At 33.6% G+C, this 12,558-nt stretch overlaps 1 protein-coding gene across 5 annotated transcripts in view; it reads left to right on the top strand.

Annotated features, from left to right (window-relative positions):
• KIF2A (kinesin family member 2A) overlaps positions 1–12,558 on the top strand; it is a 64,044-nt gene that overhangs the window by 27,687 nt on the left and 23,799 nt on the right. For 3 of the 5 annotated variants that reach the window (XM_077751426.1, XM_077751423.1, XM_077751425.1), the window contains 8 exons: positions 3,716–3,810; positions 4,756–4,875; positions 6,707–6,761; positions 8,375–8,497; positions 9,062–9,162; positions 10,852–10,947; positions 11,878–11,932; positions 12,311–12,473. In XM_077751426.1, the coding sequence (XP_077607552.1) occupies positions 3,716–3,810; positions 4,756–4,875; positions 6,707–6,761; positions 8,375–8,497; positions 9,062–9,162; positions 10,852–10,947; positions 11,878–11,932; positions 12,311–12,473 (808 nt within the window). The remainder of the gene's footprint in view (positions 1–3,715; positions 3,811–4,755; positions 4,876–6,706; positions 6,762–8,374; positions 8,498–9,061; positions 9,163–10,851; positions 10,948–11,877; positions 11,933–12,310; positions 12,474–12,558) is intronic. The other 2 variants (XM_077751427.1, XM_077751424.1) reach the window with 1 other exon arrangement.

Raw genomic sequence — 12,558 nt, 5'->3', positions numbered from 1 at the left:
GGCTCTGAGCTGTCAGCACAGAGCCCAACGCGGGGCTCAAACCCATAAACTGGGATCATGACCTGAGCTGAAGCCAGATGCTTAGCTGACTGAGCCACCCCAGGCACCCCTTAAAGATTTTATTGTTAAGTAATCTCTACGCCCATTGTGGGGCTCAAACGCAGTACATTCCATCAAGAGTCACATGCTCCACTGGGCACCCTTCAAAGGTATTGTTTTCTAACCTGGCTGGTGGTGAATACACAGGTGTGTGATCTTTTTTTTTTTAATGTAGAAGTGTATATGATACAATTTACAATAAAGTAAATGGGGAATCAGAGAGTCAAAGGACAATAAATTAGCGATGATGGAGCACAGGAATTTTCTCAAACCAGAGAAAGGTGATGATGGTATTGGAGGGGCTATGTGGGAAAATTATACCAGGTTCTAGGGAAAGATACTTCAAATTCTGATTTGTCTCTGATCTGTGGTTCCTTATCTTTATCAACAACTGTGCATGGTCCCTATTAATAACTGAGACTTAAGATAAAGTACTTGTTTTTGATTTAGAGATCATCATAATGGTTTTTTTTCCCTTGAAAAATGTTGTGTATATTTGTCCTTTTTATTTTATTACTTAACAGATGTTAACTATTTGCCTTTGGAAAAAGTCAAATTATAATTTTTTATTATAGTTAAAAATGAGAAATTTAAGTATCTCACTTGAACTATATATAAAACATTTTTTTTAAACTTTCAAAGGTATATTGGATACAGTTAGACTTAAAACATTTTCTTAGAGGCAACTTTTGGTAAACATAATCGAAACCCCATATTGCAGATATTTCTGGTTATCTCATCCATTGGCCAAAAAACAAACACCTGAGATTTGATTCATTCATTCAGCTCTAGTCTTTATTCGTTTCTTGTTATTGGAATTTCATATTTCTTTGTTCCTATTAGATGAGTAACCTGGACCCTGTTAGAGATAAGCCAACAATTTTTCCTTTCTCTCTCAACATTTCTGCCTTCTTAAACCTCTTGAGCTTAGTCTTAACTGGTGAATTAGCTGCTTTTGACTCTGTTTACTTGTGGCCTAAGGCTTTCTGCATTCGTAAGTGAACTTCTAGAGGTACAGCTATTGAGAACTGCTGATAATGGGTTTTCAAAAGAGAATTTTCTTTATCCTCTTTATTGCTGATTTCTCTAGTTTGACTTTGAAGATTAAGGTCCCTGTGAGATTGTGACCTATATAGTTCTTTAGGTCTGTAGTCCACTCTTCCTCCTCAAGGCAAGTTGAAATATTGTAGTAGATGCCAAATAGTAGGAATGTGATATTGGTCTTGCTTTTGCAACATGATAGACGTTTCCTCTTTCTCATTACTGTGGTACTTTCTGCTGGTAATTGCATGGAGACCCCCTGTCTCTACTCTTCAACAACCTCAGCTACACCCTCTCCATTTCCTGCCTAAAGTTATTCTTTGTGGTAGTCTGATATTTAAATACATTTTTTGTTGTTGTTGTAGTAACCTTGTTTGTACTTGTGGATATTACTGTTTTGAGGTTGTCAGGAGTGGTAGGGTTGGGAGACAGTAGCTGCTGGATCTCAGTCTCCCTAATCATCTTGAGATGGTGATAAATGTGGGGCTTGATGTAGCAGTGGGGGTTCCTCTTAGATTGTAATGGAGACCATCAGGACAACTCATGGCTCTCTGGGGTCCACTCTTCACTTCTACCAGCTAAACTCCATTTCTCTTTTTCTTTTCTTTTTTTAAAAGTTTATTTATTTATATATTGAGAGAGCACAAGTTGGGTCAAGCAGAGAGAGAGAGAGGCGGGGAGAATCCCAAGCCAGCTCTATACTGTCAGTGCAGAGCCTGATGCTAGGCTTGAACTCACAAGCTGTGAGATCATGACCTGAGCTGAAATCAAGAGTTGGATGCTTAACCAACTGAGCCACATAGGCATCCCTTTCTTTTTCATATCCTGTGGCAGCTATGTAGATGCATTGCTCGGATCTCCCTTTAAGGAACTACTACTCCTTCAGTTTCAGGGAGAACATTTAGCTGACAACCTCTAGCTGTTAATTTAGGCTCCTTAAATTTTGAACTGAGGCCTTGTGTTTCCTAGAAAACTTCCAACCAGTGACTGAGCATGATGTGGGTTCTAAGGTATTTCCATTTTGTCTCAGTGGGGGATGGTTGTAATGGGCAGTCTTTGCTTTGGAGCTCCCTACTGGGTTGTCCAGCACATTGTCAGATCTTTGTCAGGGTCTGAGGCTCAGTCTGCTCAATCCTATTTTATATCCCTCTTCATTCACTGATTTCATATCCATATCACCCTGAAAGTTTTCCATCCATAGTGCTGTTTTACCCCACCTTTTATCTTTCATAGTAAAACTCTTGTCCTTCCAACATCTGCTTCTGACTGACACATACCACTTCTGTTGGTTGTTTACCTAATTTCTGTCCAAATAAAATTGCAGTGAATGTTGTCTAATTTCCCCTTTTTAAGCCTCTCCCTTGAGTCTTCTCAGTATTTTCCAGTTCATCATTTCTGTCCACCCCCAATACCCGATTCTCTAATGTCCACTTATCTCAGTAAATGCTTGATTTTTACAATAACATTGTTCGTTTCATGTACTGTGTATCTTTTTTTAAAAAAGATATTTAAAGAGGTACTATCTTAAGGTAAATTACAGGTCCCCTCCAAGGATTTCATTTGGGAAATACATAGGAAAATTCTATATGTTTAGCATTTTATTAGATAATATAAAAATGCACATCCATAATGTAGTTTCTGTCCTTCCTTGACCTATAATCAAATGGGTGGGTAAGCGGAAGACAAATAAATAAGAAATCACACACACACATACACATGTACTTCTAAAACCTATTGATCTGTTTCTAGGAATTTGTCCCAAAGAAATAATCTAACAAGTGTATAATAACACATGTGCAGTAGTATTCATTACATTGTTTATAATAGTAAAAATTACACATAACCTAAGTGACCATGAATAGATATTAAATAAGTTGTAATAAACATAATGGAATATTCCCTAATAATTAAAAATAATTGGTTCTATGGTTATTAACAAGTAAGATCCACAGTCTACTGAGAAAGGGAAAACAAGTTTAATATATTACATAAGACATCCTGTCTCTACAAATTTAAGTACTGGAGCTGTCAAAGAAAATAAGGTGTCGAAATGGATTCGAATAGGCAGCATGAAGAAAGAGAACATTTTAGATTACATTTTCCAACCTTTTTGGACTTAGAAAATAATGTTACTTAAAATAATGTCATTTAAAAATATGTCACTTTGTACAGTATATGATAGTGATTTTTACATACAAAGTGTTTTATACTAATACAGTAGTAAAAATTGCTCCCTGAATTTTCTGTTTTATAGTCAGTATCAGCGCATAGTAAGGAAATTGTCTAATGATTAGAACTATAGAATAAAGAATTTCAGGTATTCTCTGCCATCATGTAACCATTTTTCATGTATGTTGAAAATAAATTTTCATTCTAAACCAATTTTTCGAGTTTCTGGTCTTATCACATCATTTATAATCCCATAGACAAAGTTTATTCCCAAATTCTGAGAGTCTGGAAATCCCTTGTAAGAAAACTAGTATAGTCTTTTAAAAGTTTCTAAATTGTAAAACTGTATTGGACATTGTTTAGGGATACCATAATTTATGGTAATGTATGTTTTCTTCCTACTTAGGCCGAATACATCAAGCAATGGTAACATCTTTAAATGAAGATAATGAAAGTGTAACTGTTGAATGGATAGAAAATGGAGATACAAAAGGCAAAGAGGTATGATCACTGGGTTAATTTTTTTTTTTTTTTTTTTTTTGAGAGAGAGAGTAAGAGCAGGGGAGAAGGGCAGAGAGGGGTACTGGGAGGGAGCGTGGGAGGGGCAGGAGATCGAGAGAAAGGGAGAAACCTAAGCAGGCTCCATGCTCAGCGTGGAGCCTAACCCCTGTCTTGATCCCATGATCCTATGATCATTACTTGAGCCGAAATTAAAAGTCGGACACTCAACTGACTGAGCCACCCAGACACCCCTAAATCTTTTTTTAAGTAATCTCTACACCCAATGCGTGGCTCGAACCTATAATCCCGAGATCAAGAGTCATATGCCCTTCTGCCTGAGCCAGCCAGGTGCCCCAATCACTGGGTTAAATTTTATTTCTAGTCCTGCAATCAAGGTTCCAAATATAAAATGAAACAGAAGAGTATATAATTTTTTATATAGTGCATGTATTCCTTATCATTGCTTGAAAAACTTAAAAATGATTAAAAAATTTCACTCGAGGATTGGTAGGTTCCTCCTGAATATTGTGATGGGACATGTAATTAGGACCACAAAATGCTGTCTTTTAAAACAATTTTTTAAAATGTTTATTTATTTTGAAAGAGAGCAAGCAGGGAAGGAAGGGGCAGAGAGAGAGGGAGACACAGAATCTGAAGCAGGATCCAGGCTCTGAACTGTCAGAGCCCGATGTGGGGTTCAAACTCAAGAACCTTGAAATCGTGATTTGAGCTGAAGTTGTACGCTTAACCAAATTAGCCACCCAGGTGCCCACAAAAATGTTGTCTGAATACAGATCTTTAAATATATGTGGGTTGTAATGGTAGATAATCTAGTTTTCAAGGGACTACTATTCATGAGGCTGAAATCATTTAACAATTACTCTGTATAAATTGGTAAAATAATATCCAAATTTAATGTCAAAATTTATGCATTTTATAAAACAGATTGATCTCGAGAGCATCTTTTCACTTAACCCTGACCTTGTACCTGATGAAGAAATTGAACCCAGTCCAGAAACACCTCCACCTCCAACATCCTCAGCCAAAGTAAACAAAATTGTAAAGGTTTGTAATGAAAATTCACAGCAAGGGTGGGTGGGTGTGTTGGGGATCTGGTTTGAAATTGACAGTCTGTGAAGAGTGTGTTTTAAGTATTAGTTTGCTTTACAAAAAAAAAAAAAAACCCTGTAATTCTTTCTGCCATCTTCATGTCATGTATATGCTTATTACATACTTTGAAGGACTGATGTTGTCTAGTTGACAGTTATGATAATTATTAGGTAAAATCCTGGAAATTCCTTTCCTCATTAGGATTTTTCCTAAGATTAATAGCTTCTCAGGAGATATACCTTTTGCTGTCCATGTTTGTTGGGTGAATACATATGACTTAGATAAAGAAAGAGTGTTGATTATTCATAATAAATTCCCACTCCAGTAGTCTTTTTAAGTAATGATTCTGCTACTTATGTTCATTAGAGAAGGATGGGACATGATAGAATATAGTTTAACTACTGTGTTATCTCTGAAGATAAACTTGAAAACCATACTGTATATCCTCCCTAATAGTTTTAACTTTACGAAAATAAAAGCCATGTCATTTGTATTATTTTAAAAGGTATTTACCTTTTAAAATAATCTCTCACTATTAAAATTGTGTATCAAAATCCAATTCTTTTAAAACCAGGTGGTCCACAACATTGTTGAATCTGTAGTTCTTTGTCTTGAGTTTTCAAAAAGTTTTTGTTGGTTTTGTCATGTACAGGCATGAATTTAACCCTATAGGAATTTGGTATCTTGAAAGGAAGACATACATAAGCATCCAGATATAGTGTGATATGGAAGCCTAACATTATCAACAGAACATTCTACTTTATAAGTTCTGCATATGAACATGAGGCAGATTTTCAATTCCTATAATTTAGCTAGCATATGGAGTGTCACTGCTTAGAGGTCCTTAGTTATGACTTGTAAATGGACTGCTTTTCATATTTGACTTCACAACCTTGAAGGATCTTAATAGTTGATCCTTCTTGGTATGTTATTAGTAGCCTTTGCTGTGCATTAAAATCATCTGGAGAATTTTTTAAAATACTGACGCTTAGCCCACTTCCAGAGATTCATTTTAATTTTATCTAAAATGAGGCCCTAGCATCAGTATCCTTTTAATTGTACCCATCCGATTTAAATGTGCAAATATTCTCTGGCATTGAGAATCACGACATTATTTGATATCTTTCTTTTCAGGTGACTAAAATGAAGTCTTGGTAAATAAATACTAGAATCAGAAATCTGCTGCCCTAGTCTATGAAGTGTCAAAGTCTTTCAAAGTCCAATCTTTCAATAAAAAATCTTTTAGTAGAAATGACACTGAGGAAAAAAAAAGAAATGGTAGTAAGCATTTCATGGTATTTTGATGTTTAACAGTAGATTGTAAGTTGTCTAAAACTGATATTTTATTGATTACTTTGACATCCAAAGATAAAATGTAATACGTGCTTTTGAAATGTATCACATGGTGTTAGCATTATGACTACAACTGTACCCTTTACTGAAATTACTTAACTTCACTTTGCTTCAGTTTTCTATGAAACCGGAATAATAATAGTAATTACTGCTATAGGGTTGTTATGAAGATTGAATGAATTAATATGAGCAGTGCCTATCTCCTACTAATTCCTGAATGTTGCTTTTTGTGGGAAATGGTGGCCAATACTTTATACATATAAAGAAACTTGAATGTTGATAGTATTAGTAGTAGTTTATTAGAAGATTATAGTTTTCTTCCATTTAGTTTTATAATATTTCATGTTCACCTACTTAAATTTAATTAAAGGAAGCTGAATTTATAAATATGTGAAGGGTAAAGAGAGTAAATGAGCATTTTTTTGTTGTATAGAATCGACGGACTGTGGCTTCTATTAAGAATGACCCTCCTCCTAGAGATAACAGAGGTAAAGTAAACATTTATTAATTTTTTCTATTAACTTTTTAGTATGACTCCAGCAAGGTAAATCAAAAGTAAATATCATTCTCGACATTATTATTCATTTAAACTTTTAATGGCTAATTTGAAGATTGGCTATCAGAAATTTCCTAATACAATAATGTCAGTAATATAAAAAATGATTTATGAAGGTGCATGATGAATGTGAACTCCATAGTATATGTACTTTTTGATTCCTCTCCTTTACCCAATAACTTTTCAGATTTGAGAAGAGTATCATGAGAAAGAAAGGAATGGGGAAGTAGTTAATTGATTTCACAAGAGTAAATCTAATCTTCATATTTTACCTGACTTTTTGGCTAACAGTCTTCCAACAAGAATAATGGGAGGGGCACCTGGGTGGCCCAGTTGGTTAAGAGTCCGACATCAGCTCAGGCCATGTCTCACGGCTCGTGGGTTTGAGACCCACATTGGCACTATGCTGACAGCTCAGAGCTTGGAGCCTGTTTCAAATTCTGGGTCTCCCTCTCTCTGTATCCCTTCCCTGCTCGTGCTCTGTCTCCAAAAATAAACATTAAAAACAATTTTTTTTAAAGTTTCATAGTTAACTTGGGAGTTAAAGAAAAGTTGAATAGGTACAATTTGTAGTTAATTGTAGGTCCTCCGTATATTTTCAGCCAGGAAATGTAAAACACAGTTAATTTCTTTTCTATTCAGCAATTCAGAATTGTCATTTTCTAGCAGTGATCATTTCTCTGTATGTGGAGGACAAGCATAGGTATTAGAAGAGGGATTGGAGGTAGAGACAAAGTCCTGCACTTTAAACCTATCCTTCCTTTGAGTCTTGTGAAAATTTATATTGGCTTTGTAAAATGTGATAGTCATATTTTACTTTATATTTATTGTTCCACTTTTATAACATAAACTTTGGGAAATTCTCCCTGAAGATTTGCCTATTTGAAGAGCAAGGAGTGGGATTTGGAGTTACACAGAGGGTTGAAGGCCTTTTTTAAAATTTATGTATAGAATTGTGTAAATTTTCCAAAATGACAGTATATTTAAATTTAAAATTTATATTTTATGCATTTATATTTTTAAATGATTATCAAGAAAAATCATTTTTAAATGATTTTTAAGTAAATCATTAAGATTGAGGTTTTTTATATTTTTATTTATTTATTTTGGGAGAGGGAGGGGAGCGCAAGTGGAGGCGGGGCAGAGTCAAAGAGAGAGAGAAAATCCCAAGCAGGCTCCACACTGTCAGCCCAGAGCCTGATCCAAGGTTTGAACTCAAGAATAGTGAGATCATGACCTGAGCTGACGTCAGATACTTAACCAACTGAGCCACCCAGGCGCCCCTCAGATTGAGTTTTGTAAGTTAAATTACATTGATGGGACCGAAGTTGGCACACGTTACCTTGAAAAGCCTCTTGGCTTGTTAGTTTATTGAACAGAATTGATTATTACATACTTTATTTATACCCACATAAGTAGAAAATCTGACAGTTGGCTAAGGCAACTCTTAGGTATCAGTTCTTTCGAGATCTCTCTGTTCCTTTTACTAGGGCTCATCTTTATTAATTTTCTGTTCTGAATTTAAAAATTCTGTTTTACTTACAGTGGTTGGTTCTGCACGTGCCCGGCCTAGTCAGCTTCCTGACCAGTCTTCCTCCGCACAACAGAATGGTAGTGTTTCAGATATATCTCCAGTTCAAGCTGCAAAAAAGGAATTTGGACCCCCTTGTATGTAAATCATGTATCAAGGATTCAGTTATTTTAGGCATACATGTATTCTCTCTTGGTCATCCTTAAAGTCTCCATGTGGTAAAGTCTAATTACAAACGATTGCAGATTTCATTTTATCACCGTGGAAAATTTTTTTTCTTGTAAGTTTAGTCTCTTAATTGGGTTTTGAAATGTATATTTTGGAAAATTTCTAAATGTAAAATTATACCAATATCTCAGTTGCTTTGAATTTAAAATTCTGGTCAGATGATAATTTGACAGATGTTATGTAAGAAATTTTTAGGCTTCTCTATCCTTTTCAATTCAAACATCTGTGATTGTAAACCAAGAGATGACATGTATCAATATGTTAAAGTCATTTTTCTTGACTATTTGTATATTGTCCTGTTCCTGGTTTTGTTAAAGCAGCTCATAAGTTCACGTAGTTGTTAATAGGCATGCTTTGTCAGTGTGTACCTTTTTTTGGTGTATGTGGTGAAATGGTACGTAAAATTTTTGCGTGTAAGTACAGTACTATAAAAAGAAAGCTCTCCTTCTACAGCTCATCTTTTTCCTTTTCAGCACGTAGAAAGTCTAATTGTGTGAAAGAAGTAGAAAAATTACAAGAAAAACGAGAAAAAAGGAGACTACAACAGCAAGAACTTAGGGAAAAAAGAGCCCAGGTTTGTAACAGAATCTTATTTTGTTTATGCATGAACTGAAGATTTAGACTGTGTCACTGAAAGGGAGTTGCTTGTGAAAAGTAGTGGAGGCATTCTCAATATATTAATTGGTTATTAAACTGATGAGAAATAAGATAAATTCTTGTGAAAATGTTATCATAACAGATTTTTGCTACATGTCCTTTTCATGTTTTAGTTGTGCCATTTTGAATAATCCATTGTGTAACTGAATTCTGATGCAGTCATTATACCTTTCAAGAATCATCTATTTTGACTTTCTTAAAAGGTCTAAAAATACATGCAGAAGAATATCTAATTGAAGTAGATCATTATAAAGTAGATGATTTTACTGCAAATTTTATTATTTTTCCATGGTTCGTGAATTCAGCATATCACAGTGAAAGGGGTTCCTTGTATTTTAATTTATACTAGGTATTAAAAGTTTATCTCTGTTGACCACTCATGTTCCCTTTAGATGGTAACAAAACTTTTTACTAACAATGGAAAAATCATATAGAAGACTGGTCTTTTATCTCTCTACATGTCTTCATCTGTTGGAAATTCTTTTATTGTACATATAATTCTTTTATTGTGCTTGTATTATATCTATATTCATAGAACTCGTTTTCTGTAATAAAACATCAGGATTGTTTCTTTATTTAGGAGTATGTTCATTAATGTGATCTGAGAATGACCATTTGGTTTTGAAATGAAACACAGGATAGATCTATTGATACTTAGCACAGATGCCACCTGGTGTTTCCCGTGAGAACCTCTGTATTTTCACATCTCTTTATGATCTCCTAATTTTCACTTTACGTTCAGTTTTTCAGTTGGCATAGTTATTATTTCCTAAAAGAAAGTTAATTGAAAGTAAGTTTCATTAATGGTTTTGAAATTTATATTCAAAGCAAATCTGTACACAGTGCATGAAAAAAACCCTGATGTTTTAGAATGTTTAGTAACCTATTACTCATGGCTAGAAGAGGCTTTTAACTCTTTGTGTGTCTTAATCTGAATTTTCTGTTTTTAAGTAAAAAAGTACATGTAGTCAACACATTCAGTAATTTGAATTTTAAAAGTTTAAAAAATTATCTTTTTTTTTTTTTTGATTCCTTTAAATTCTGAGGTGGTTTTACCATGCCTTTTGGGTTTTGGTTTTTTTTTTTTTTGAAAGTCAACAACAGAAAATGAACATAAATGAATCCATATTTATATTTCTACTATGCTAAAACATTGGATTAAGCATTGGAAAGAAAAAGTTGATTAAATTTTTCTAGAATTTCAGTTTTTTAGAAATTTAGAGTTTTTTGAGTTCTTTATAGATGTTTATTTAAGATGAGCACTGTTTCTCTCTTGTTTCATTATTTAGGATGATTAAGTTATATGTGTAACATGACTTTTTGAAATAGTTCACTGTGGCTTTAATCTGGAGTGTTTGGTTTAGAGTTAATACAATGTATTAGACTAATGGAATTGGGTATTTAATATGAAAGTGATTCCTGGGCATATTATTAATTCTGAATTCTGAAACTAAATTAAATCATGCTGTAGTTTGAGTTTCAACTTGGCTGTAACAAATGATACAATCTGCTAATTTAATTTTAATTTGCAAACCGTACTTAACATAAGTGCAACAATATCCATTAATGTAATTATAATAAATGATGAATTCTCTCTGTCTTATAGGATGTTGATGCTACAAACCCAAATTATGAAATTATGTGTATGATCAGAGATTTTAGAGGAAGTTTGGATTACAGACCATTAACAACAGCAGATCCTGTAAGACTTTGTAAACTATTGCTATGGAATTTTTTATGCTGTAAAACAAAAAGTATTTGATAATTCCACTTAATATTGAATTGAGCTATATAGTTTTCTCTTTTTATGTTGTACATTCCCCATATTTTAAGGAGAAAATCAAGAAATCATCCACATCTGTGGTTATCTCTCATAATTTGATTTATCAGACATGCTTCCCATAGAGATGTCCTTTTCACAGCAAAGCCTCTCTGTCTTTGGTAGGGCAGAACAGCAGTTAAAGGAATGATGTCAGACCCATTCTTCAGCCTGACTGTCACTTAAGCTTTTATCCCAGTTCCAAGCTTATGTCTCATTAAAACTTTACAAAAGCAGGTAGTGGGCTGGATTAACCCTGCAGGCCATATTTTGCCAGTCCCGTGTTACGGATTTAATTATTATTAACAGGCAAATACTGGGAGCATATATTTTATGAAAAAATTCTTGTGTAAGAATTGGCCTATTATAAAATTAAGTTATTCTGTACACTAATATTCTGAGAATTGTGTTTCTTGTCTCTAGTTAGTTATCTTTGTCAACAACTTTCCCTTTAATCAACACCAAAATACATCATTTGGTAGGAAATTTTGCCTTTGTTATATGTAGCATATCTTAAAGTAAGGCACCTTCTTAATGTGACCCTAATGCTAAGAACTGTGTTCTGTACAGAGTTATTTCCTAATCACTTATTAAATTAAAAAATAAGCAGCTTTCCATTCTGCTCAGAATTTTAGAAATCATTATGTCTCTTAACTGTTAAAAACTTGTACTTGCTAATTTGTGTTTTAAGCTTATTTATCCTATTTATGCTATGCATAAATTTCTAGAGCATCTGTAGGAAATAGTGCATAACTGACTTTTTTAGTATTTTATAACACTGATACACATTGAAGTAAAATGTTTTATTTCTAGATTGATGAACATAGAATATGTGTTTGTGTAAGAAAACGACCACTCAATAAAAAAGGTATGATGCTTTTTGAACTCTTAATATAAGGGTGATTTTGCCCAACTTGTAATTTATTTTGGTGAAAGCAGAAATTAAATTGGTTTGGAAGAGTTTAATATAAATCATTTTATTTGTACATAATCATTATGCAGATATCTATGGTTAGATCTTTTGATTTGTCACTGCTCTATTAATCATTGCCATTTCTGGTTCTTGCTTCACAGAAATTTAGGGTTTTTTATTTGGTTGTTGAAATATTACATCTTATTGAATGGCATATTTATGAGATTTTTATAACTATTGAACTTAATACTTCTGTTACATTTTTTATTACTTACATTTATACATTCAAATGTGTGAAAATTACTGGGCATTGATTTTCATTTATTCTTTTAGAAACACAAATGAAAGATCTTGATGTAATCACAATCCCTAGTAAAGATGTTGTGATGGTCCATGAACCAAAACAAAAGGTAGATTTAACAAGGTACCTAGAAAACCAAACATTTCGTTTTGATTATGCCTTTGATGACTCAGCTCCTAATGAAATGGTTTACAGGTAGGTAAATTTGTTTTAAATAAGTTTTGTTCTTACACTTGTGTATCTTATCACTACCCTGAAACTTAATTTATCTTGGCATATC

This window comes from Crocuta crocuta, unplaced genomic scaffold (genome assembly GCF_008692635.1).
Source record: "Crocuta crocuta isolate KB4526 unplaced genomic scaffold, BGI_CrCroc_1.0 scaffold91, whole genome shotgun sequence".
Lineage (NCBI taxonomy): Eukaryota > Metazoa > Chordata > Mammalia > Carnivora > Hyaenidae > Crocuta > Crocuta crocuta.
The sequence above is the reverse complement of the archived record's forward strand: the minus strand, read 5'-3'. Positions and strand labels throughout refer to the sequence as shown.